Source organism: Lissotriton vulgaris, chromosome 7 (genome assembly GCF_964263255.1).
Source record: "Lissotriton vulgaris chromosome 7, aLisVul1.2, whole genome shotgun sequence".
NCBI classification, from domain to species: Eukaryota; Metazoa; Chordata; class Amphibia; order Caudata; family Salamandridae; genus Lissotriton; species Lissotriton vulgaris.
The window spans coordinates 1,714,694,490-1,714,721,303 of record NC_141695.1 but is presented as its reverse complement, the minus strand read 5'-3'; the positions used below and the strand labels follow the sequence as shown (position 1 = coordinate 1,714,721,303).

At 44.7% G+C, this 26,814-nt stretch overlaps 1 protein-coding gene across 1 annotated transcript in view; it reads left to right on the top strand.

Moving 5' to 3' along the window:
* TNFRSF1A (TNF receptor superfamily member 1A) overlaps positions 1 to 17,136 on the top strand; it is a 97,196-nt gene extending 80,060 nt beyond the window's left edge. Inside the window, exons 5-10 of the mRNA XM_086932877.1 lie at positions 279 to 360; positions 1,529 to 1,596; positions 1,687 to 1,803; positions 6,307 to 6,347; positions 11,814 to 11,973; positions 13,442 to 17,136. Of these exons, the coding sequence (XP_086789003.1) occupies positions 279 to 360; positions 1,529 to 1,596; positions 1,687 to 1,803; positions 6,307 to 6,347; positions 11,814 to 11,973; positions 13,442 to 13,713 (740 nt within the window). The 3' untranslated portion in view covers positions 13,714 to 17,136. The remainder of the gene's footprint in view (positions 1 to 278; positions 361 to 1,528; positions 1,597 to 1,686; positions 1,804 to 6,306; positions 6,348 to 11,813; positions 11,974 to 13,441) is intronic.
* Positions 17,137 to 26,814: the final 9,678 nt, after the last annotated feature.

The window sequence follows — 26,814 nt, the reverse complement described above, 5'->3', positions numbered from 1 at the left end:
TGCATGGAAGCTGTGATAAATCTGTTCTGAGACCACCGCACACCTCCTTTGAACACATTGAAAACCTAGCCCACTCTCAGAGGAATCCTTAAGTTATGCACCAGGGAACATGCTGGGTCTGTTATAAGCCCACTAGAGACAATACACCTAGTCCTTCCTAAGTGCGCTTGCTACCACTCCAACTACATATCCTGCGAGCATTCTGAGGTCTCCTGAGGACATACTATGTTTAACCTGTGTCTGTCTCTGAATCCCTTTCTTGTTGTGCATCTTTGCAGGTGAAGGGTTCCTTGACACAATTTGCCTGTGCAATAGTGGATTCTTCCACGACATCGAGCTGCCGTGCCGTCCATGCAATGAGTGAGTATGCTATTGAGTGACAGCAACCCTACCAATTTTAATATGTTGGGTAGTTTGGTCAGTATTGCTCTTTGTTGTCGATCGAATAGGGGTGTTGGCTTCTTTGTGCCGTGGGAGTAATACTGAGCTTGTCCCTCTGTCAGAGTACATACTAGCACTTCAGTATGTTGGAGTAGGAAACGCCCTTACGTCCTACCTCGTTACCTATTGTATCCTGTGTCTGAGTTAGTAAAGTCTTAACCCCATGATTATGGAACTAACTTTCCGAGTGAGTATTGGATGCAAGTGACTGTTTTGGGCTTTGTCTTGGTGTTGTAATGAGTGAGTACCAGTCTCATCCATGCAGGGAGCCAGTATTTGGCCCAAAGCACAGTTGTAAAGACACATTGCCTGCCCTTGTATCCAGGTATCAATAGATATAGAAAATAGACTACACTGAGTTCCTTGATATGTGCAAAGAGTATAATTTCGGCACAGATGTGGAGGGTCTACTTCTGCCTGCACTGAGTTATTAGTGTGAGAAGGTTTACGTTGCTGGCATTGGTTGTAATGAAAAAGGGTGCGAAGAACAGAATGCCTCCAACACACACAAAATATGAAATAGAGCTGGATTTAAATAGTAATTGAAAATGTGTTGTGGAACTCAACACAGTCCTCCCAGGAGACAGCCTGTAGCTTCATTGTGTGTCCACAGTGTTGGAGAAACTGTTCTATTTGACCCAATTCCAATGAGCCGTAAGACATTTACCATACCAATGAGCACTAAGACATTTAGCATACCAATGACATAACATAACGTGTGTATTTGTAAGCGCACGTTCACCTCAACCGGGGTATCTTGGCGCTGAATAACATGTTTATTGTTACCCAAATCCATGGTACTCATTTTATCGACCTCAGATGGATGAAAGGCTGAGTGGACCTGCCGGGATTTGAACCTCTGACAATGAGGTCGAACACAGGCCCCTGCAGTGGAAGCATTAGTCCACTGAGCCACCAGACCCAATGAGCAGTATGACACTTCAGGATAACCAGATTTAGGCAATTATATCTAGCAGGTTTCTAGGGCAGGGAAGCGGTCTCGCCGATGTGTTCTATTTTTCTGGTTCCATGTGGAGGTCCACCAATATAACGTGTGGATCTCATGTCTGTGTTTGCTGTTTTTCAGGTGCCGGAGTGATGAATGCCGTGATCAATGCCCTCTGGCCATACCTATTGAAAAACCTGTACCCAGGGGTGAGTACTGAACAAGTGTTCAAAACTGGGGCATGCAGGGCTCTGAAGCGAGGGGTCGCGAGTTCTCATCAATACTTGTTCCCTCTACAGGTACCCCACCCCTCCTGATTGCATTAACAGGAGTTTTCGGGGGCTGCTTAGTTCTCGTAGGAATTTGGATTGTCTGGAAATTTTATCATCGTTCTTCTTCAACTTTCTATAACCCAGGTGAGTGTGAGTGCATGCTTGCTGCATTAACGCTGTTCGTATACGCAGTATACGCCATTGAACGGTTTTTTGAGAGCATTGTTGGGAGTGAGGCTAGACTGGTATCTCAGTGGTGCAGGATAGGGGCAGGGGGATCAGCCATAAACTAAGAGTTAGCAATGGTTACCACTGAAAGACTAAATTCCAAAAATAATTGCCCCTGTTGAAATGATAGGGAGCAGGACAGGGGAATAACCAAAGAAGACCATAAAAACCCACCTCCCCAAAGTGTAAAGAATCACAATATCCTTATTCAGTATTCACAAATTGCAATTATATCTCTTCTATATGATACAAATCAGAAAATATAAAACACACTTTCATCACTCTCCTTGTATCACACGCGGCCATCCCCCATCTTAAAAAGGCCGCCTGCGTTCACGCTACACACATCCCCATTCATTCCATATCAAAAAATCTTTTTGCCACATGCACATCAACAATATTCAACAGAAGGAACTGTTGCAGGGTGACAGTGATGAATGTCTATTTTGTGATTACTATCATATAAAATAAGTATAATTGTAACTGAAAGAATTGTAAGTTATAATATATGTTTACTTGTTAGAAAGTAGTTTTGAGTGCTGATTTTGTGATTCTTTACACTTTGGAGAGGAGTTTTTTTTTCTGGTCTTTTATCGCTGATAGACAGCCGGGCCATTCCCTGTGGTCTTGTTATATTTCACATGTTCGGTTTCAGCCTTTACAGGGATGTTTCAAGCCGCAAAGGTTGTGAGAAGAAGCTCCATAGGGAGGAGCAGGCACATAGAAGGATCTATCCACAAACGGATGGAGAGTATGTTGCTAGTAACTACCATTAGGTGACAAGGCTGACAGATCTGACCACCTCAGTTTGTTAATGTAGAATGTCACCTGGACATCTTGAAGTAGGCAGAGTTTTGAAAGTTTTGAATTCAACTATTTGCCTGATTGAGAGTCCACCTAGTGATTTAGTGGGTCGTGGACCAGGGTCAGCTGACTCGATAATTCTCGCCTCGGTGCCTACTCTAACCAATGATCACACTCGGCAACTCTGGGCATTAGCTTGCCTCATCTCTACAACGGCCCCCCACATTCGCCGGGGATGCCTGGTTTCACCTTGGAGATACCCAGTAGGGACCATCTCACAGGGATAGCCAGGATGGGTTCCCCAGCGGTCTACAGCGCCACAACGCCTCAGGGCAGCAGTGCGCTTTACAAGACACACACATTTACAGTCTGGACCTTTCGACTATGTTCTTCTTTTATGTGCTTGTTAGAAACTGATCACTTGTATTACTATGCGAATAATGTGGTAATCTTGCCTTTAAGGCCCTCCTCATGGCTGGGAAATAGATGATACAGGAGAGAAAATGCGCAATGACCAAGCAAATCCGTAGATAAAAACAACTGGAGAGGAAAGATATCATAGAGGCTGCGTTTTAATGTCGTTTTCGAACAAAAGAGACATCGTCATTGAGAGCGACTGTCAGGTTGCAGATGTTTTATTTATTTATGATCAGCAGTTTTATATGGCGCCAACATTACCCATGGTGTTGAAGCACTTTACAGTAGCAGTGTATTATTTCAAAAGGCACATAGGTTCCATAGTCCTAAATAACGGGCAGCAGAACGATTACTGTTGATTGGCTGGGAAGGTGCCAAATAACATTGTGGTCGAACGGAAGGACCCACGGCACAGAGGATCACTGCGATGCTCTGAGGTAGGCAGCGACGGCTTAAAAGGGACCGCTCAACCAAAGTAAAGTTGGGTCGGAAGGTCCTAAAATCGCAACCATCAGTCCTAAGGCATAACCAGTTCTGATGTACCTGTTGTGAGCCTACTTGAGAAGGTCCATGGCTTGGCAATGTTGCCCATGTCTTGAATACTGGTTTATGTATATGTGGTACATGCAGCTGTCCAGGGTGCAGCTGCTTAGGATGAGCACAAGAGGCATGAGGTGGTGACAATGTTGGTCCTTCCAAGACTCCGTAGGCGAGGCTTGTAGAGACAGGAAGCAAATCCAACCTTCTAAGACCGTGTACGCCATAAGAAGGCAACCGACTCAACGCGCTTCTGACGTCACAGGTCAATGAATAAAAGGGCCTTGGAGGGTGAGAGAGGAGTGGAGGTTCCCTTTCAAGGGAGGAGTGGAAGATGGAATAGCTCCTCCTCCCCTTAAGGGTTCACAGAGGACGTAGATGGGAGCAGGTGAGGCGGAAAATGGTGTCTCAGAGAGTGAGGTGTTATATACGAGACAGAGAAAAGAAAGGGACAGAGAGAGCTAAACAAAAAAGAGAGAGACGAGGATAACCTGAAGATGGCAAATTCTTGTAAAAATTATAAAAGTGACAAAGTCATGGTGCACTGTTGTCTAAGTCAGTCCATTTGCTTTAAGCCCCCACCATCCAGCCCCTTTTATCTTACTGTGTCTCTTTTAAGGCCCATTGTCAAATTGGACCACATTTCCTGCAAAAATATGGCCATGTTAAAAAAGGATTTTAAGTTGTGGTAGAGCCCATCTGAACTAAACATTTTGAGCCATAAAATCTCTTACCCAAGACACCATTTTGGAAGATCAAACCCTGACAACCCAGCCACTGTTTGGAGGGGTTCCCAATCAAAATCCAGGGAAGCTATTTTCGGAGTCAAAATTGAAAGCACACATGTGCCTATTATGAAGAGTTGGTTTTGGGGGGGGGAATGTCCATGGCATGGTGAATGCATGTGTACTCCTGACCTGAGTGATGAACCACATGTGGTTTCTGGGGTTCTGTTTTTTAGCAGCCCCACTCTAACACCTACCTCCAGCCAGGACATGAGTGACAAAAGACATTACCTGTAGCCCATTGCAAAGTGGCTCACTGCTGCTTTGTTTGTTTTCACTTAAAACACTGCACTCTTTTAAGCATGCTTGTCTCTGTTTTTAATGGCATAATGCATGATCCTCTGGCCAGTTAGCTGGTACCCCTTTCATATCCCACCCCTCGTTTGAAGACCTCTGCTGTACACAAACCACCTCCATGTCACTCAAGGCGGTTGTGATGTTCCTTCCTCCTTCTGCCCACTCTAACAGTGGAACCACCTTGAGTGCTTGTAGCAGCAGCAAGCCCCCACAGTCTGCCATAATGAATCTTTCTTCTGCTGTGTTCAGCCTTGCCCATGCATGTCCTGGCCCCTTTGATGTTACACTAGTACACATTTTGAGTTGATGCTGCATGCTCCAACAATCACAGACAAGCCTTAGCACGTCTCATGATAAAAAAAACTCCCTTGTGGAGCAGCATGCGCGCCCCCACCAACCCTGGTAAGCCGGAGTACTTCTGCCACTGCTGACTGTACAACATTTCGAGGACACTTCTTTGACCCAGTTTGAGGGGACCAAATCCTACGCTAAACCTGAACTTGACTGGGGCTGACAATTTAAGCATGCTGTAGAGTTTTGATATAACGCGCACTAGGACCCTTGCGGTTCTGGGCGGACTCTAAACAGGAATTACGTAATCTGCTGGGAAATGTTGAGGTGTGGTTTTAAAGGTTATGACACAATGCTTGCAGTGTGTGGTTGTATGTTGAAGAATAAATAAAGGCTTATGTTGCTGAGTTCCGTGTGCAGCACATTTCATTTGCATGCCCCCGGGCTGGGGAGGATGCTACCCTTGCTGTTGTGGTTGTTGCCTCAAATTGGCCAGTTCATAACTCTGCCGGTTCCTATTAAATAATCAGTGGTGCACCATCTCAGACCGAGAACTTGTGACTTGACTCTGGTTTGTGCAGCACTTTAACCTGGCGCGACGTAGCACTGGTTATCATTAAGGAGAGGGAGGATGAAGAGAAAGAAGGAAAGAGGCAGACAACAGAAGGTGGAAGTGGGAGAGAAGGAAGGTGGACAGTAGTGGAGAATAGGTGAAAATAGAGAAATGGAGTAGAGGGAGTGAAAGGAGAAAAGTGATGAAACTGGAGAACAGATAGACAATAGAGGGGAACAGGGAACTTCGAGAGAAGAAGGGCAAATTGAAAGAATAAATAGGAAAAGGTTCAGGAGGAGAGTGAAAAGGGGTGTTAGGAGAGTGAGCAAGGTGGAAAAGTGGTATCGGGAGAGATAAACGATCATACAGATGAGAAAGAGAAGAGAACAAAGGATGGGAAGCAGTAGAGATAAAGGCACAATGGAGAAGAGAGAGCGGAAAGAATGAGGAAAGGGAGCAGAGGGAGACGTAATGGCGTAGAGGCAATAAAGAGTGAAAACATAGGTTGTAAAGAGGAAAAGGAGGAGAGAAATTGAAAGCTTGGAGGGAAAGAAATTGTGAAGAAAGTGGGGGAGATTACAGGGAAAGAATGAGAAGAGAGGGATACAGCGAGCATGTGGTGGAGAGAGAGAAATGACCAAGAAAGAGGGAACATACAGGAGGCACAGAAAGAGAGAGAACAAGCACAAGAGGCGAGTTTAGCAGTGCCTTTGACATGTTTTCTTTTTGTTTCAGTGTCTCCACAGTCTTCTCCAATAGACGGCGGCACATCACAGGTGAGTAGGAGCAAAGTACCCTGCACGAGGGGTGGAGGGCTGCGAGTAGAGAGGTTACCTGTCTCTCCTTCCCTGGTCTGTAATTCACCTGCCTGACTCTTTCTGCCCCTGTGGTATTTCTCTGTCTTTCCTCTGAGTGTTATCCTTGTACAGTCCTGCTTGTGAGCTCGAAACGATACCTCCTGATTTCCCAAGTAATGTTTGTGGTTTCTGGCCTGATACCTTACCTGATGTGTGCCTTTGCCCAGCAGAGACCTCTTTCTCTTATGCTGTGACTCAAGAGGTGCTGCGGTCTGTGCTCTGGATAGGAAACACTGTCATGTCTGGCACAGAAACTGCTACATTTGCAATTCTGCTAATGGTCATGCTCACCGAATCCACTGCAGACTGTCGCAAGCCTGCCCTATCCCTGAGCGTAGCAGCCCACCCATTCCAGCAGCCATTGCGCCCCTTAAAGATGTGGGTGTTTGGGTCCTCGGGTGCAGCCAGCCCGATAAGATCCTTCCATTTCTTAACCATGCTATCTTTCCCCAAAAACTGGGCCAGCTGGGCGACCTTCTTTTTCTCCTTGCTGGTGTGTTATCTTTGCATATGCCCTCTTTCCCTCCATTGTCTGTGAATCTTTTATCCCCACTGACTGTGGAGAGAATATGGAAACCCTTGTTCTCAACCAGTGAGTGTAAGGCCCAACACCAACAACAAACCACACGCTGGCTCTCATCTTTACTCCCCATTTCAAAGTTACAAACCAATAATCGACCTTTAATAGTGCCCTCTCAGACAGTCTACGTTTATTGGACCAACCATGTTTGATGTTGTGTTCTCTGCGGTGAAGAAAGGGAAGGCTGTGTAGGAGGGGACCCCATTTAGATGAATAGTGGTCTGCATCAGGGTCTGGTCAACAAGCGGCCCCTGGAAGGTTTGAGAGTTCATTCTACTACGGCTAAGGCTGCGATCACTACATTGAATCGCGAAGTGCTTGTCCTTGAGATTTGACCATCTGTGATATGGGCATCATTTTATACGTTCACAAAACTCTACTGTCTTGACGGCCATGTCTGATGGAAAGGGACTGTGCTGCTCAGTCCTGCTGGACATTTTGGTCCGAGTCCATGCCACAAACCCACCCTCTGGGGGCTATGCTTTGATATCGGTGAACAACCTTTACAACAAAACTTTTACAACACACTACCATTACAACGCGGTCATTACAACGCAAACCATTACAACGCATTGCGCTGGGGGGCGCTCTAGGATAGGGAATACGTTTAATTTACTATCCAACACCTTCCCTAGTGTCCACGGGGACTGGAGTTGGAATAGTAAATTAAACTTTTCACTATCCAGCACCCCAAAGCGCTATGCGTTGTAATGGATTGCGATGTAAAAACCGCGTTGTAAAGGCAGGCGTTGTAATAGCCTGCGTTGTAACGTCATACATCCTTTGATATCTATTCTTAGGTGAGGAATCTGAAGTTAGATCAGCCATCAGCAAGAGCATTACTGAGGGCAAGTAACTTGTACTGATGATTACTTCTAACTAACCACAGACCTCTTCCTGCCCTATCTCTTTCCCATTCTGTGAAGTAGCCTTTTTTTTGTAACAATTAAAAAAAATCCGAAATTAGTATTTGGCACACTTGTACCAATAATTGTTCATTCTCTGCATCTGAGGGGGCTGAAGGGGGCAAAAAGAGAAACGGATGTCAGCGTGTAGGGCTGGTGACTCCATGTGGCTCTGCGCCACCACTTCCAGGGTGGCACAGAGTCCACAATGCCACCTAGTGGTGCGCTGGAAAAAGGTTTTGAATTCCAGACTGATGCTGGTGTCTGGAGAATATTCTAAGGTTAGAAGTCTGTGGTTATATAGAGTATCCACCAGAAATAGAAACACTGAAGGTAAGTAACTTGCTCTTTTGCCAGCAACTTTCTTTTACTAACACTTCAGGTTCTTTTGAACAAAAATGGTATTGCAAAGTAGATAACTATCATATTTATTTCATTCTAAAATTAGATTTACTATGTAGATTGAAGTTGTCTTGGAGTGTACCCCACGGGTCACTCAAATTGCGCCTACCTTTTAACATTATATTGGAAACAGTGGTCCCAACCAAAAAATTCTTAAACAGAAAAATCTGTACAATAATGAATTCGTTTTGTGAGCTTCCTAAGTCAACCGCTCAGTTGAATTAATCAAAATTACCACTCTGGTAACCTATACAACATAGTTCTTATACAAAACCTGACACAAACCAAGGATTTATTTTGAAAGAACACAGGAGTTTTAATGATTTACTCCATTTCAATTCACTGTTTTTATATACATTTTTACAGTTTATATACAATTGTAACCTAACGGTAAAAAAGAAGAGCAACGCAGCTTCTAAAGTAGTGCAAGAAAATGAAAGAAAAGAACGTGGTTGTGGTGAAGAAAGGGTGCAAGCCTCAAAAAATAGTGACACGTGAAAAAGGGGGAGTTTTTTTACAAATACAGCTATACTTAGTATTCAGCTGTTCTCACAGAAAGAGCCACAATTAGTTGCTATTATATTTTTATACATTTATACAGTCAAGCAATGACATGTATAATGGTTTTCAAAAGTGGTCCTATCTGTAATGAAAAGAAAGGCGTCGACGTTTCGACCCGTCTTTTGGTACGTGGGCAAGTTGGAGCCTCGACCTGCGGGTCTTCCTCAGGACGAAGATTGCACACACGTTTTTACCGTAGGCTATTCACCGGATTGGCCCACTAGAGGTTAATGGGCTGCCAACGTCCTCCAGTGTTGGGATAGACGGGTAGTCCGATGGATCAAAATGGGACACCATAAACTAGATGGTACATCGTCTGTATGGGTATTCAGGCGTTTTAAGGTCAAGGACACTCAAAGAATACGTTTTTCAAAATGGACCACCCTAGACTGGATGGTGTGGCGTCCGTGTGGGTATTCAGGATTTAGGGTGACCGCCACTCGCGCAATAGCGCCCAAACACTTCTAAAGCACCGTGTGTCACGAGTGTCACCCAGGCAGAGTCTGTTCGTTTTTCGCCAATTTCCTCCGCAGTGTAGCGATAGTAATCGCGCTTTCACTATGCCGCGTTGTCCGCCTTCAAACGCCGAGCCGCCATGTTAAGATCAGGCAACCGTTAGGTTACAATTGTATATAAACTGTAAAAATGTATATAAAAACAGTGAATTGAAATGGAGTAAATCATTAAAACTCCTGTGTTCTTTCAAAATAAATCCTTGGTTTGTGTCAGGTTTTGTATAAGAACTATGTTGTATAGGTTACCAGAGTGGTAATTTTGATTAATTCAACTGAGCGGTTGACTTAGGAAGCTCACAAAACGAATTCATTATTGTACAGATTTTTCTGTTTAAGAATTTTTTGGTTGGGACCACTGTTTCCAATATAACGTTATTTACCCAGGTCCCTGAACCTTATTGGGTTACCCCATTTTCATAATGGCTACCTTTTAACATTGACATGCATGCATAGGCACTAGTGAGTGAACAACAGTATCTGCCATTTCAGATGTATGAAGATGACCCCCAAAATCATCTACGACTGGAAACTAAAGCTAGGAACTTAACCAGCCATTGAAAAGCACCCAGGCCATAGTTACCACACGGCTGAGGGATTTTGTCTCTGCCTCATCTGTACCATAACCGAGGCTCTGGATCAAACAATACGATTCCATTTGCCTGGCCTTGTCTGCCGTGGCAGCTCGCGCTTCTTAGCAGGGAGAAAGGAACTTGAAAGGAATCATTCATTTCTGTCCAATATGGAACAAGAAAATTCAGTGATCAAAGAGGCCAATTTCCTAACTGGCCAATCTTTGTGACTAACCACTAAGATTAGATTAGTAGCTCTCTCGTTGCAACCTTCTCGGACTATTGTTAATCGATATGTGTTGTTCTGTCTATAAAATAAAAAGTGCAAAATCTGACTGAAGATTCACCTTGCTTATTTGAGGTGCCGGGACGAGCAAAACCAACCTGTTTTTAAGGCTGTAGTAGTTTTGTGCCTCATTGCATACAGACCGTTATCCACCACCCTCGATTGGCCCCAATTTTCTCACAACTATCCTTATCATAAATAAAAGATGCATCCCTTTCTGGCATCCAAAGTTAATGATAACGTTGCACAACCTAATCTTGCGTATCAATCAACGAAGCCCTATATCTTACCCACAAGTATTTAGTGACGCAATGCAAGGTTCAATTCAAACAAAGTTCCCACAAGTGTTCCGAAGTCAACAAAAATAAGTAAACAAATTTATAAATTGGTAAATAGTCTGTATATGGCATCACCAATGCCCTCCCATTGTAAAAGAGAAAGAATTCCCATAGAGAGAGAGAGAGCATTGTATTACTTTTATTACCCCTAATGGGGCGCTGAAGCAATTGCCTACATGGGTAGCATGGATGGTGGAAGGATGTGGTCTTTGTTTTGAGCCTATGTGGGAAGTGTTTTTATATCATGGTGATGACCACTGATGTGCGGTTATACGTAGTTTGTAAACTCTATAGTTGGCCTCGGTTATCTCACCCTGTTTTCTAACTCCTATAAATATGCCGATTATTTACCTCCTTCATGGTCCGTAATCTCTGGATATGGCCTCTTCCCCATGCTGTATTGTCTTTCGAGGACCTCTCTCTTCCTCCGTAAACTCTGGATATATTGCTTAGTCTATGTTGACATGTAATCACTCTCTTGCTTCGCCGGTCTTCATTCTCCACATATGGTCTCACTTCCTATTTGTAGTATGTAATCTGTGTTCGAGGCGCCTTTTTACCACTCCGCATCCGTAGTCTAGTCAATTCACAGGGCCTTGAGGTCCCTCTCTGGTGTGTAAAATCTTTATATGACCCTTTCTATTCCCTTATTGGTTCTAATGCTGCATGTTACCCCCTTGCCCTGCAACCTCCACAGTCCCCCTCCGCAGTCTCTGTACATGGTCTCTCTCCTCAGTTTTGTAATCTTGGTGTATGTTCTACTTCCACCGCCCTCCTTGAACCACAGGACCCCAGGGGGTGAGTAAACACTGGGTATATTAAAGATCTTCCCTACAACGTAAGCGTAGCGGTCCCTTAGCCAGTCACACTCCAGCTCACCTCCCTGGAACGCTAGCTCAGGAGCTGGAACTTGGACATGTAGGAGTCCACATTCCAGGTTCCAGATGGAACAACACAATATAAGCTTGCCAACTTATAACAATCCTCTCTGCTTGGTCTTTTTCTCTGTATGTGAGTATTTTCTCCATTTTAGTAATCTGTGTGTTTGCCCTATTTTGCTTGCCTGACTCAAATCTCTGTGCAAGGCCTGCCAATTCTGAATATGGCCTCCCTCCCCTTCCTTGTTTCCTGCTATACGACTTATGGATTGGTTGTATGATTTCTGAATTGGTTGCTGTTTTGTGTCTGTTTTGTAACCATAAGGTTGCATTTTTTTCATCTTCACCTAGATGGAAACTGGACTTACTAAGTCCACATACCTCCCTGGACAGCCAGTGCAGTGCTCTGATCCAGAGGTCCTGCTGCCTGTGACCGCCCCTTGCCCATCCCCTATGGTGTCTCAATTACCAGACTGTGTCAGTGATGCCGGAAGGACACAGCTTCCTGAGGGTGAGTAGATACGTGGCACATGTGGGTGTGCCTAACTTGTCATTATCACACCTTAGTGTGATAGTGTGCCTGGTGTATGCCGGCGTCTGTGTGCAAGTGCGACAGGGCTTTGGAGATGCGGCTAATGTGCTTATAATATGTATGTATTCTTTGCAAATGTGCCTTAAGTGCTCCTGTTTGGTGAAAGTTTATGTTAAATGTTACTAGGTATCTGATGTGTTGTTGAACACATGTAGCTGAGGAACACTGGGGTGTGCGTTCATCCCTTGGTACGCAGTTTATTGGGATGCTAATGGTGTGCTGAGGTTTTGAGTGTATTTGATGTATGAGTAAGGGTATGTCTGATGTATTTTAGTCTATGCGCATAAGATATTAAAGTGTGTGTGTGTATAAGTGTAAGTAATGTAAGTAGCCTGCATGTTCTTGCGGATGGGCTACTAACCTATTGGGTCCAGTGTCCACTTGTTCATATGTCTGAAAGTCTAGAAGGCTGTGCCTTGCTGGCGAAGGGCTGAATCTCTATTAGATTATCAATCATGGTGTCTTGCTTTACCTAGCCAAGCCTTCCATGTGCAGTTGGCATTTACGACAATGTTTTACCTACACATTTAAAGCTAAATAAGATGAGAGCTGTGCTGTGCATGCCCTCCACTGTTCTGTAGGTGCACCCACAAACCCACGTGGTAACAAAGCTGGCTCACACGGGTGCGTGTGCTGGCGGATATTACAAAACTTCAGAAAGTGCGTTGCAACAACCTTCACAACTCATTAGTCAATCCCCTTGGTGTGCCACATACAGGTGTGCAAGCGTGTGCTAGGATATGAACGTGTGCATGTGTTTCGGTACCTAAATTATGAAACCCTTACAGTCGGTGTACCTGATGTAAGATGTGTGTAAAATCTATGCAGAAGAGTGTTGGCATTGGGGTACGGAGTACAGACAGCATGCCGCCCTTCATATTTTGTTTTAAATCGGACTATTCATAGTGCAATGCAGAGGTCTAAGCTTGTCATAGCTTCTCTGGGCCTTCAACTTTACCCAAAGACTGACATTAAAGCTTCTGGTTGTATGGAAGCTGTTTAACAAAACATGGCACGTTGTGCTTGAGACACAAATCCATTCATAAGGCTAGCTTTAGTGCTTGTAGCAACTCAACAGATTTGTGGGCTATTATGTTGAAAGTTTTTTATGGGATGCACAACATTTTTTTGGTGTTATATGTTCCTAGTGGTGGTTTTCTTTCGCTTTAGTGGACTGTATTGTGTATGTGGAGCATCGTACCAATTCTTTGTTGATCAGTAGTGAAATTGTAAGTGTGTGAAATGGAGTTGAGATCTAATCTGTTGGTGTGAGAGGAGTTGTGTGAGCCCCATGGTGTACACAGTGGATGAGAAATCTATATTTGTCCATCTGAAGCTTACCTACCCTGATAACTCATGTGGATTCCTTCTCTTCCTTCCCCTCCAGACCCTCGTGTTCTCTACGCCGTGGTTGACACTGTCCCTCCACGTCGCTGGAAGGAGTTTGTTCGCCGGCTCGGTCTCAGTGATCATGACATTGAATTGATAGAGATGCAGAACCGGGACTGCCGTGAAGGGCATTATGAGATGCTGCAGAAGTGGCGATGCCGAACGGGGGTGGCTGGGTCCACTGTGGAGGTCATTAGTCGAGTGCTGCGGGAGATGGACCTAAGCGGCTGCAGCGAGGCCATCCAGGACGCCCTCCACCCTCAGGCTTGATGGATCCAGATCTTGCTTCACTTTCATGTGTGTGATCCAGGAGATTGCTCCATTTTCAGTCTTGCGTCATCCAGGACCCACTCTTCATTTTAGCCTGATCAACTCTCAGTGGTCCAGAACTCACTTAAGAGACTGGTGATGTAATTGAGGCATCTCCTCAGCTGTGCAATTCTTGTCTCACTATGGGAGTCATTTTCATCCCTTACTCATGACAATCTTGGGCCCTTGAACATTGGCCTGGCTAATATCTCCTTGTGTGAGACACCTCAATGTCTTGCCTATCTGCTTCCGTATATTAAAGATAAGGAGCCCTGAAGGACAGTGAACAGTCTTTCAGAAAGGATGTCATTGATAGACAAGGATCCCTAGACTTGAAGAACCCCAAATGTTGAATACTGGATGCCGGAGAATGAGGTACAGCATCTCTTCATCAGAGGACATTCTTCATTTCAGGTGCAAACCCTGAAAGTCAGCTTCGTAAAGACCTCTCCGCATAAGTTGGATAATAAATGTGTGAAGGAACTCTAGTATCCTGCTTTCTTGGGCTATCACTACAATAAGTCACTTGTTGGACACCGCTGCTCCCACCCCTATTCTTCTCTTGTCGCAGTAGCCGACCATGCCCGAGTACCCTGCAGCATTTCATATTTCTGGTTCTCTCGTAGGTTCACCAGTTTATCAATTCCTTTCTGGAGCCTCCAGCATTTATGGTTACCGATCATGAGTTTATAGATGCCGTCCTACCAGGAGAGATGGGGAGGGTATTGTGACATTGAAACATTCTGTGTAGAGAGGAGGGGGTTGTTCGGAATGGTATCTCCAGACTTTTCTCTGGATATGAGCGTATTATCAGTGACGTTACAATACAACGCTCTCTCCTGGGAGTATAAGGTTATTGGGATTGATATGACGTGCTCTGCAGAGACCACAGTATAACATACTTCCAGAGATTGGGTCAGTGTTAGAATAATTAATATAGCATTCCCCACATAGATCAGAAGGCTATTGGTGACATTATCATATAGTGATCTCGGCGTAGACCAAAACATTATTAGCAATTTTTTCAATTTAGCAATATCTGCAGATATGAGAAAACGACTGATAACACAATCAATAAAGCATTCTCTGCCGAGAACGCAAGGTTAGCGGTTTTCGGTGCAGAACCCAGAATATTATTGTTAACATTGTCAATAAAGCGTCTCCTACAGATTATCGGTCAGATTATCACCATAACAGTCACTGCAGATATCGGAATATTATTGTTAACATTTCAATCTAGAATCTACTACAGATTATCCGTCAGATTATCACCATAGCAGTCTCTGCAGAAATCAGATCATTGGTAACATAAGCAATAGGGTTTTTACCGCATGGATCAGAAGAATATTGGTGACATTTTCAATATAGGCATTTTTGCAGTGATTTGGAATGTTACTTGAAACATTATCAATAAATAATTGACTGCAGAGATCAGGAGGTCAATGGAATTCTCTGCAGAGACCACAATATTGCTGGTATAATTGTCAATATTGCGTTTTCAGCAGAGAATTTGAGCTACTGGAAAGATTACCAATATGTTAATCTATGTGGATATCAAGAGATTGCTTATGTTATTAATAAAAGGTTATTAGAAAGGTCAGAAGATTTTAGATAGTGCTGTCAATATAACATCCTGTGGAGAAATTGCAAAGATACTAATATCATGCTAGAGATCGGGTACTCCGTAATGGAAAAAAGTATATTTAGAAGTCATTGATACAGTGTTCCCTCCAGAGATCAAAAGCATATTTATACATCATTTTTGTTTTTTCCGGAGTTTTATGTAGGGCGAACTTGACCCAACGGTATCTGGTATCAGAACGCTGTACATGAGCACCAGTTACCTTACAGAAGGTCATTGACCCAGCGTTCCCTGCAGAGATCTTGTTATTGATTATGGTATAAATGTAGTATTTTTTACCTTTTGCACAGAGTATTATTGTATTGCTCAAAATGTTCTTATAGTGTTTCCTCTGCTGATCGGAAATACTTTCATTGAATGTTAAATGCAGGGATGTCTGCTATAGGGTCGATGAAACTGTTGCCTTTTCTGGTGCTGTTCAGTTTCGTCTTCCTATGTAGAATTGCTAAGAGTGTTACATATGTATATATGTGCAAGTACAAAACAGTACGTATGAATGTTATGTGCAAAGGCATGATGCCGGTGTGAAAACATTTCCTTTGAAATGGCCTCATTTTGAGTGCCAGATAATTGTACTATAGGGTACAGATGGTCTTTGAGGCTGTGTTTATTGTTAGCGTACATTAGCGGGTTTGCACAAAATTTGCATAAGTGTATTTTCTTCTGGGTGCTATGAAGAGGCAATTGGGCTTCTAAAGCACTATAACACAGAGAAACTTAGAGCTTTGTGCAAACCAAAGCGTTGAATGAGGCACCAAAAACGACCAATGCGCAAAGATTAATTCAGGGGGGTTTTCAGGGCCATATTGAGGATTTTGGGGGCCTGGGACAAATGTATTTTGGGGGTGGGGTCTGTGTTCGAAACAGCTTTGAATTTATGATCCAATTTCAGCTCTTTCATGCACTCTTTCTTCAGGTCACTGACCGTGCACAGGTTACACTTGTCCAAATTCTACTTGTTTTTCCATCTAATATTCAGGGATAGTGACGCGTGTTTTCGATATCGTAACACCGCTGCAGCTCACTAATATTACTGCAAATATTCTCTGTGACACCCTTCATTTCTTATATCTGAGCTCCTGTTTTGAGCTCAAAGAAACTTTCATTATGTATGTTGCATGAAACATAAACACAGCATTTCTCTGCAATCTCTCTGTAATAGACTCTAACACATCCACCACATTAAAAGTGAATTACAGGAAACTGGTATTTAAAACATTCTGAGAATTATTCAAGGTCCTCAGGGCAAGACTCTCTGCAGAACAGAGCTGGCTCTATCAGGGGGGCTCTGAAAGGCTGGGGCATGCTGCACATCCGGGTGTGAGTGTGTTTTTTTTATTCTTTTGCACGTTCTGCCAGCTCAGCCATTGCCTTTGCTCTGACAATCCGTGCAATATCCGGCTCTTTGCCTTGAACACACTAATAATACCTAGAATCTGTTTCTCTGCCCAAAGAATGCCTTTCCCGCTGCTAAAGAGGTTTACTGGAAATCACCCAGTGGGAGGTTCGGGTTGGGAGTGGAATTCGGTGTGGCCCCACCCCTTTGTGATTTTATGTCTGCGTTCTCAGGAGGTCCATTGTTAAAACGTAAACTGTTCAGTTTATTAACTCACGTCAGTGGGGTTCGAAGCTAAATTCATTTTTCGCACGAATTTTCGAAAGAATGCAACCTGTAATAAAATCCTCACACTAGTACAGACTTCTGTCGAAAAGCAATAAAGGTATTTGTTTGCGAAATATCATTTCCCAGCCTCTTGTAGTTTGTTCAAGCACGGAAATGTATCGACGTTTTCTTGTCAATCACAATGCTGCCCTCCAGCGACAGGATGTGTTAGTGCAGCACCAACAATTTCTTTACTTGCGGTGAACCTAAAAGTTGTCCCAAATGCTGCTAACCTCATTGATGGTGCGAACTAATTTCCGGAAATATGAGCGTTAATGTGCTTGTAGCTTTAAGAAACATGTTTTAATAAAAATGTTTGTCTATTGATTTTTTTTTAATGTAAAATCGACGCGAATCAGTGTTGTTGATGCTGTTACACTACATGACTGCATTTAGTGACATGTATTGAAAGATGTAAACTGGCTTAGAAATATGTAATACAACTCATTAATTACCATGAGCCAACATACAAATACGTTTTTGTTTGTAGAATATTCACAGTGAGTACATTCTAGTTATTATTATTCGTAAAATTCCAGTGTCTCGCCCCCCCTTCGAAATATACATTCAAAAAAAGCAAGCCTGCATCGACATGCTTTAAAAGTGTTAGCAAGGTACTTACATTTTTGGGGGAAATGATTATTAAAACAAACAGAAGGATAATTGTGCTGTTGAAACATATTAGTTCTGGGGACTTTACCAAAGTATTGTTAAACCAGAAGCTCATGGCACTTAAAGAATATCAAAAGGTAAACAAATGGCGGGTATTTCTTCTGGGAGGGTGGCAACCCTAAAGATATCACGGCATCTTTCGGTAGTCTGAGGTATGGCTTTCCAAACGTTTAAAACTCAAGCCAAAGTGCCATTCAATATTGTAGATCTGTGGTTTAGGAGGGTGAATAAGCTAGTTTAAATTAACTGTGAGGCTTTTTTTGTTAGAGGGTGAGATCAGAGGACAGAACCAGACTATTTCTCACTTGGTGTAGCTTCTCACAGCCTGGTAAACATATATGTATGCCAGGTAGCTGATGGTAGCAGATCTTGTTGGGAACCCTTATAGCCAGTTAATTGCATGGAAAGGCTGGGTGTATGTTCAGAGTTCTGTCTTAAGAATATTTGAAGCAACATTATAGTCTTTCAAATCAAGTTGTGTTTTTGTATATGGCTCACTCTGGGCTGAAATATTTCTAACCTCTTCAAATGCAGTTGAGGTATAAAATGCAACGAAATAAAGTGATATGCCCAGGATCACTGCATTTGGCCTAGTGGGGAAGCAGGGACTTGCCATTAGGCTACTCGAACATCCAACCAAATGTCACACATCTTAAATTACCCCCACATACTACGGCTTTAGCTACACATTCCCTTCATGGTTTCGTAACTAACTCTTAGTCGGTCTTGTGACATCTTTCAAATATGGTGGAGGCCATAATACGAGACTGAGTTGGGAAAGCGCCTAACGTGCTATTCTGACATTGTGCCCTTTTCTTATATATTCAAGGCTTCAATATGTTGCGTGTTAAGCTGATCAATCTGAGGTTCGAAGATCAAACTACAGATAACATAACCCCAAACACTTCTGACCACAGGCCACACAAATATAGCAACATTACTCATTGCAGACTGTACTCGGTCTGCAGTTATGCATTAATGTTGTACCTGTTGCTTTACAGGTGAGTGCCTCCTTAAAAATCACCACTGTCCTTGTAGCACATGTTGTTTTGAAAACCCTTGATAAACCCTGAGCAGTTAACACTGACGTGTATTTTTCTCAAGGTTAGTCTCCAAAACATGTTCAATAGTCCGGCTATTAAAGTATGAAAAGTGTAGATTAAATAAAGTCTTTATAATAATGACATGGAGGTATTTAAAAAGATCACTGATTTAACCCAAACTGCAATGGATCAAATGGAATAATTGGGAATATATAAATGGTGTTTGAAAGTGCATCGATAATATCATTAACTGAGAACTTTTTCACAGTTTGGCTAGAAATACAAGGTTTACAAACACATGCAACTTGTGGTCTGCTTATAAATTGAGGACTTAAGTTGTCAGTCGCATGTGAAGGATGTGTTAATTAGCATTGTTTAATTGTATGGGGGGGAATAATTCTGAAGATGTGAAGCCTTGATTTGGTGATGCCACGCCTCCCCTTTTCTTCCTGCCTGAAGCTCAGAACATTCCCACCAAGTAAGGCTCTGGGCCCTTGATTCAGTCTTTGTGTCCGGGTAAGCACTGCACTCTTGGAGAAGGTCCCTTAGAGTGTGTGCTGCTGAGAGCTTTAGGTGTCTCTTAGGGACCTCTCTCGGCATACCCTGCCCCAGGGCTGGCCTTCTGAATGTTGGTTGGATATCAAACCATTCCAGAATATCAGATTATCCAGGATTTTTCAACTGCTCTTCAAGGTTGCTCAAGAGTACTTCCTTAAGGAACCATGGTTTTCTCTATTGTGACGTTGCCCAGGTGCCCACGGTTAATGGGCCAGGTACATAATATGTTTGTGTTCCAGTTAAGAGGTGCGCAGCACCTCTAGTTCAGATCCTGGCTCTTTTGCCAGCGCAGCCCCTGCCCATCTTCTCAGCACCCAGTCCAGATGCTGTCCTTCTGCCAGTGGATACTGCAGCATCACGGGATACAGCCCTCCTCATCACTGCTATAGTGATACAGGAAATCCCCGTTCTGCAAAAGCAGCATTGTTCCCTTCCATACGCTAGATAAAGGTCATGATGGAGGCAGTGTCCCGTGGGACGAGCTGGCTATATTCAGTTAGTCTGACGTCTGTGGTGGTAGCTGAGAATTGATAGTGGGCGACCCAGTATACCCTTGAGGGTTTGGGCAAAGAGTATGATGGGGTAAAGATACCTTCAAGGGATTTTAATAGACACAGGAATTTAGAAATCACTTAAAGGATGAGATCGTGTGGGCTTAGTGATTTGGACCCACTAATGCTGGTTATGCAACAACAAAAATGACATATATTCAAAGCTGTTACTTATGAGTAATCAGTCAGGAGAGAGAGCAAAAAGAGATTGAAAAACGGGTGTATATAAACAAAGAGTATTTAATCTTTTTTTCAAATCAAGTTAAAAAGTTGGGTACAAGATAAACAGCAAAGATGTAAAAGGGTAAAACCATTAATCCACACAGCCCTTGTTACATCAATTGCTCAAGCTTTTCTACCTAGCACAAAATTAATTAAATATTGAATGGTAGATAAAGCCACAGTCGACATTTCGGTGGTGGTAGCTGGCTGTTCAAGCAGTAGCCCCCTCCCCTCCCCCCCCCCTTGCCCCCCCCCCCCCAGACCCTCACAGGTAAGTAGTGCATTCTACACATGTATTGATTTATTTTTGTTTGAAGAGGACGGTGACCTTGGGCTGGGGTTTAAAGTTTCTATAGAGGTTAGCCATCTTGATTTCATATAAATTGCCCTTGATGTATTTTGTTAGACCCAAGCCCTTCATCTTAACTAAGTCATTCTCCCTCAAATGCAGCACAAAACAGCAGGACAATGATAACTTTTTCATAACTATTCCCATGTTGCCATGCCTGTTCTAAACAAATGTGAACCAAACTCCTCCCCTGGGAACCCCATCACTTTCAAAGCCTTCTGCAACACGCCCAGAACCTGAGACTGTAACACTCTGCTCCCCGTGGCATGCCGTAAAACTTCACCTTCCAGAGGCTCCACTCCTGGGAACATCTGCCACCATGGCAGGGGCAAACCCTTTCATCCAAGGACAGCCGCACCTCTATTCTCACGGAATCCAGCTTCACAGCTAGGAAGGTCAAAACCACTAGTGCTCCAACTGTCTTCTCTGGTGCCATAGGGTTCCCCAAGTCTTGCATCAAATCCAGAAACCTGATCAGCAGGTCTGCACACTCCGTAGACTGTGGGAAACCCACAATGCACAAATCATCCAAGTGGTGTGTCATAGTATCTGAATTAGTAACCATTTGAAACAAGTTCTGCAAAAATGTACTAAAGGCTACAAACAATGAGCAGGAAACAGAACAGCTCATCGGCAATGCTTTGTCAACAAATCTCAGACATGAGTCCCTTTCTCACTGCACCATCAGGATTCAAGCAAGCCGGGCCGAAGACGGCTGAAATGCCAGAAACCGGTCCCCGGTAGCTTGTCTCCTTTCTGGTGAAGAATTGGCTTGGTAGTTTAGTCTGCCCTGTTCCCATGATGCACTGGGCCAGGGACAGACTGATTTGCATATAGCCAGGTTCTGAGCTGGGATGGTGCAGCGAGATAAATAACGGTGATGGATCAAGCCCTGATCTTTGGACTGGGTAAGAGTGGTCTGCTTAATTCAGACACTCTGTTCATCACCACCCCCTTTTCTGAATCGTTTTTGGCCACTATAGGTGTGGCAGGGTATACTCAGACATGAGTCCCTTTCTCACTGCACCATCAGGATTCAAGCAAGCCGGGCCGAAGACGGCTGAAATGCCAGAAACCGGTCCTCGGTAGCTTGTCTCCTTTCTGGTGAAGAATTGGCTTGGTAGTTTAGTCTGCCCTGTTCCCATGATTCACTGGGCCAGGGACAGACTGATTTGCATATAGCCAGGTTCTGAGCTGGGATGGGGCAGTGAGATAAATAACGGTGATGGATCAAGCCCTGATCTTTGGACTGGGTAAGAGTGGTCTGCTTAATTCAGACACTCTGTTCATCACCACCCCCTGTTCTGAATTGTCAACAAATCTGCATCTGGGCTCCGAGCAACGCCAAATTGTCAGGGTGAACAGGCAGCTAACAAAAAAGCCGATTTAATATTGCATTTCGCCATCAGGGCACCTGGCCCAAACCTTTTGCTCAATGCAATAGCTTGGACCACTAAGGCATAATGCATGCTGCTCATCCTATCAGGAATAAAATCATTTATTGATTGACCCTCTGGCCAGCAAAGATGCTGAATTAGTCTAAGTTCCAATAGCTCCTTCTTAGGGATAATCCAATGGGGATATGATTAAGTAACGTAACTGTCAATCTTCAAAAGGGCCTGCCATCCTCCCTTCATCAGCTTATGCCAAACCATCTACTCATGCCCTTGGATGGAACACAAATCTCAGCCGAGTGGCACAACGCGGGCCTACATAGCCCAACTCAAAACCTTCCAACAATAATAAAGTAGCACTCCAGGATAACCAATATCTTAATCCATCGGTCTCAACTGGCGTACAAGCCTTTCCCCGTGCTGTTCTGTCCTCATCCTTTGGCCCTCTCACTGTTGTATTACCACTGACCCCCTTGTATGACGAGTGCCCCCTGCTTCCCAATGTGGCCAGCATTGCAAACCTGGATGTCTCCCTCAGCATTTTGAGAATTCATGCTCAAAATGGCAGTACTTCCTATTGCACGTGCCTTTGTTGTAGGCCTGGCCATGCTCCTGTATTTATCGTTTGCCCTCAATCCCCTGACCCCACCCCTCCTTGGGTGGGACAGCCATGAAAGGGCTTATAAATCACTGGCCACCCACTTGCCATATAAGTCATTGGCCGGCCGTTCGAGCATCATCTTTGCAAAAACAATTCATTGTCTGAATGTCCCCAGATGCTGTCTGTGTCATCTGCCAAACAGGCCCTAAATTCCTCGTCTTACCTCACCTAAGCCCGGCCCCCAAAAGGTTATTTGGGACTTCAGCACTACGTCCAGGTATATAAACCATGACACTCATCGCTCTGGGTATTTTCCGCTACAGTATATCAGGAAAGCTGACATCCAATTTTCTATGTTAACCGGCAGCCATGGCCTCTTTGACAGCTTGTTCTCCTCCTGGCCCTTTGTTAGCCCCGACCTCCCTATGTAACCACTTGAACACCTCCATATACTCCCCTTTCAAGATATGTTCTTCAGTAGATGCCATGAAATGTGCTCGGTGTGATTTTGTAATCCCTATGTAAGGAAGTTGTTTTATATTTAATTTCCTTACTTTCTTTGGCCTCTTCTTCATCCCTCACTAGTTCCTCTGTGTAGCCCAAGCTAGATTTCCCCGTTTCTCCCCCTGGTCGTCACTAGCCTCTGAAGCTGCCCCTTGATCCTGAACGTACCTACCCTTCACTAGTCTCACCCCTGTGCTAGATCCCACTGCTTTCCCGGATTTCTCCCCTTGTCATCAACTTCTGCACTTGTCCCCAGGTCCTGCACAAATGTACAAACACAAATAGAAGTTGGTGGTCCACTAACTATAGTGAGAGAAGAAAAAAATGCAAACTCTGTATATATGTCTAGTTTGGTGAACAACTTGGTTACTGCTGTCTGACTAGTATGTCATCCAATCCACGTGGCACCCCTCTTGGTTGTGAGGTGCAGTGGTAGGCTTGTAGGAATTCCAGATGATGACACTGGCCACAAAGGGCAGTTGATGAAAATCCTATAGCATTTTTGGTGTGTCATAAAGAGTTCATTTGAATGAGTAGTTACTGGATGTAACGCATGTTTTAGTGACTGTTTATACAGAGTTTGCATTTTTTCTTTTCTCACTATAGTTAGTTGACCACCAGATTCTATTTGTGTTTGTACTAGTATGGAATTGGGGATTGAATCTGGAGTGGGTCGGTAAATATTTTCCCTTGGACCCGTTTTTCCGTCTGGAATCGTGTATAATAATCCTGCACAAATGTACCCTTTACTAGGTGCACATCCACCCGCAGTTCCTATCTCCACTGACTGACAAACCTTTTTATGTCAAAGCACACCTTCCTTACCTGGCTTCGAGGTCGTAGCTCAGTCTGAAGCCGGGCGTCCCGATGCCAGTCCTCTGTCTGTCTGCACGGGCATCTCCCTTTGCTCTTCAGGCTTTCGCTTCGCCTGTAAAACACCAACTCCTAGACCAGCATTAGCTGCCATGAGCCCTTGACGCAAATCTTGAGGCGCTTTCACCACCCAGTCTTCTTACTCTCCAAGTCCCATTATTTACCCTCTTCCAGCTCATCATCATAATCCAACACATGCTCTTTCCTTCCAGATTCAAAATCATCACGCCCATATAAACTTGGGCTGGCCATTGCTCCATCACCCACATCTCCATCGCCAATCTGCTCTTCATAAAGTTCCTATGAAATCCACCCGCTGTGGAGATACCGCCTAAATCCTTCCCCTGCCACATCCACTTAGATCCGCCGCCATCTCAGAACCAGCTGCACCTGTCTTCGGATTGGGGTTTATGAGTTGTACCAAACTCGCCCTTTTGAAAATGAACGACTCAACCATCCCTGCCAAAATCCCCTGCCGGTCCTGTCTATTCCCTCACTAGCTCCTCACCCTCTGATGCCCCTTTCCTCAACCTCCAGAACCCACATCCACCATCCCCTTGCATTCCCTAAGCCATTGCCTCTGATTACGTATACAGGCGCAGAGCGCGTACAGAGGCCCATGCATCCCAAGAAACACCAGGTAGACCCTAACCCACTCTCTCAGGACCTCTGAACTGCTTCCTCCACAGCCACATGTACCTCCCCACCTGACGGAAATGGGCAGATTCAGACTGTTTCCAACATTTTACCATCCCTTGCCCAAACCCAGGGGGTTGCAAATCCATGGCTGCTTCCAACCCGCTCTCATGCCCTTCGATACTGGAAACGGGCTGACCTCCCGGCCCTAAGCACACCAGCTTATTTACTGTCTGGTCTGTCGCCCCTTTGGGCCTGCCTGCTCCTGCTGGGCAAATCGAGTGGCAGGCCAGTGTCATAGTTGGCCCTGCCCACGTCTATGTGCACCATCTCTCTCCACCGTGGACCTTTCACCGGCCCGCATGGGCCTTAGCTCTGCCCCACTCTGCTGAGTGCGCCACCTCTCTTCAGCGTGGACTCACCTCACCCGCATTAAAGACCAGCCTACATGCCTCCAGTCTCCCAGGGAAATATGTGATGGGATAATTGACCAGTCCAGCCCTGTCTTTAACCAGACATATACGTGGCAAAGGCTAGAACATGGGCAGGGTAACGCGGGCACTCGGGAACTGGCCGAAGAGCTGGGAGCCGAGTTCCAGCTGTGGGCTGCTTTGTTGGCCAGTGTGGGGGCTGTCTGTGCTTTTAGGATGCCACCAGTGGGTGCCCGAATGGCCTTTCTAGAGGCAGATGAGCAGAGATATCACTCCCTTTCTCTCGCTGGGCCGGCCCATTAATGTATGCTGATTGGGCGGGGGCAGGCGGCCTGAACAGAGGAGGTCTCAATTGCAGTCATGTGTGGTTCAGTAGTGTGAACTAATCTGTGCATTTTTTAAAATCTAAGTGAAGTTAATAAAACCTGCCCCCCATCCTTTTTATTAAACTTTGCTGAAGCAGTGTTTTGCGGAAAGGCAATACGCAAATGTGGGCCACTTTTTTGGGTGTGCCCAGGCCAGTTTTTGATCCCAATCCAACCCTTAATATGGGCACTGTGGGCCCCTTAACCTCATTGACGCTCATGACTAGCTCAGATCGTCATGAGCCACGGTTCTCGTGTGCTCATGATGAGCTGAGCTCGTCATGACCGTTGGAACGCTCGCATGCTGGGCTAATTCCCCTGCTGTGCGAGCGTTCTACAGGAACGGGAGTGGTCATGACAAGCTCAGCTCGTCATGAGCACACGAGCACCGTGGCTCATGACGAGCTGAGCTCGTCATGAGCACGAGGGCACTGTGCGCGCCCCCCTCCCCCCAGTACTGCGGGGGAATCAGTCCCACATTCAAGGGTTTAAAGACAAGCCCATGTGCCCGCCTACCCTTCAGGGTGCGGTCCTCCTTTCATTGTAAATCCTATGGCTAGAAGTAAACCGCTGTGCCATGTTTCCCAGGTCCATGCTTGATCTATTGCTACAGTCCAGCTTTTTCTTTGAACTCTGGGACTGGTAGACTTGTTGATTCCATTATAAAACGAGACTCCAAGCCCCAGAATTCAAATGGAAAAACCTGGAGCAGAGCAGCACATCACCTCATGAACCCGGGAAACGTGGCAGCTTTGAGCGAGATGGGGATTCTCGGGGGCCCCAATCACGTTCTGCAGGCAGGACCCGCCATCTTGCGTTACGTCACTGGGTTAGAGGAAGTATTGAGCTGGACGCTGCCACACCCTTTTTTTTTTCAGAATACACTGCCTGTCTTGTGGTTAGTCAAAGAAAACATGTACTCAATTCGCATTACACGTGATGTTTTTACGTCATCGCTGCATAATTATACCAATGACCATTTACATAGCACTCTAGAATAAACTGATTTGTTTAGTTTCACTTCGTGGTAGGTATTAATTGTTAATCTTATTCATGGCAAGAAAAACAAAGATTTGTGTTATCCTTAAAGGAATTCAAAGTCCGCCCTTGTTCTTTACATGCACGTCATTGCCAAAGATGCTTACCTCATACGAGGAAAATACACCTGCAAGCCAGCAGTGAGAGACTGAATGGTTAAACAAAAGGGAAAGAAAGTAGTTCTCTAAAAGTGAGCTGTTGAAAAATACAAGTCAGTCAAGCAGGACACTTGGGGGCAGATTTATGAGGCCCTTGCGCCACGTTTACGCCGCTGTTGCGTCACGCAAGGCGGCGTAAACGTGGCGCATCCCTACGAACGATTTACAACGTGACGCATCTAGGCAGATGCGTCACGTTGTAAAGCCCTGCGCCGCTTGTGGGCGTTCCGGCGCAGGGTGGGTGTTCCGGGGCAGGTGCGCCTCGCAAAAGTGGCTGAGTGAAATCTATGAGATTTCACTCAGTCACTTTTAAGCCAATGCTGCGTCAAAAGCCTGCGCCTGCTTGAAGCAGGCGTAGGTCT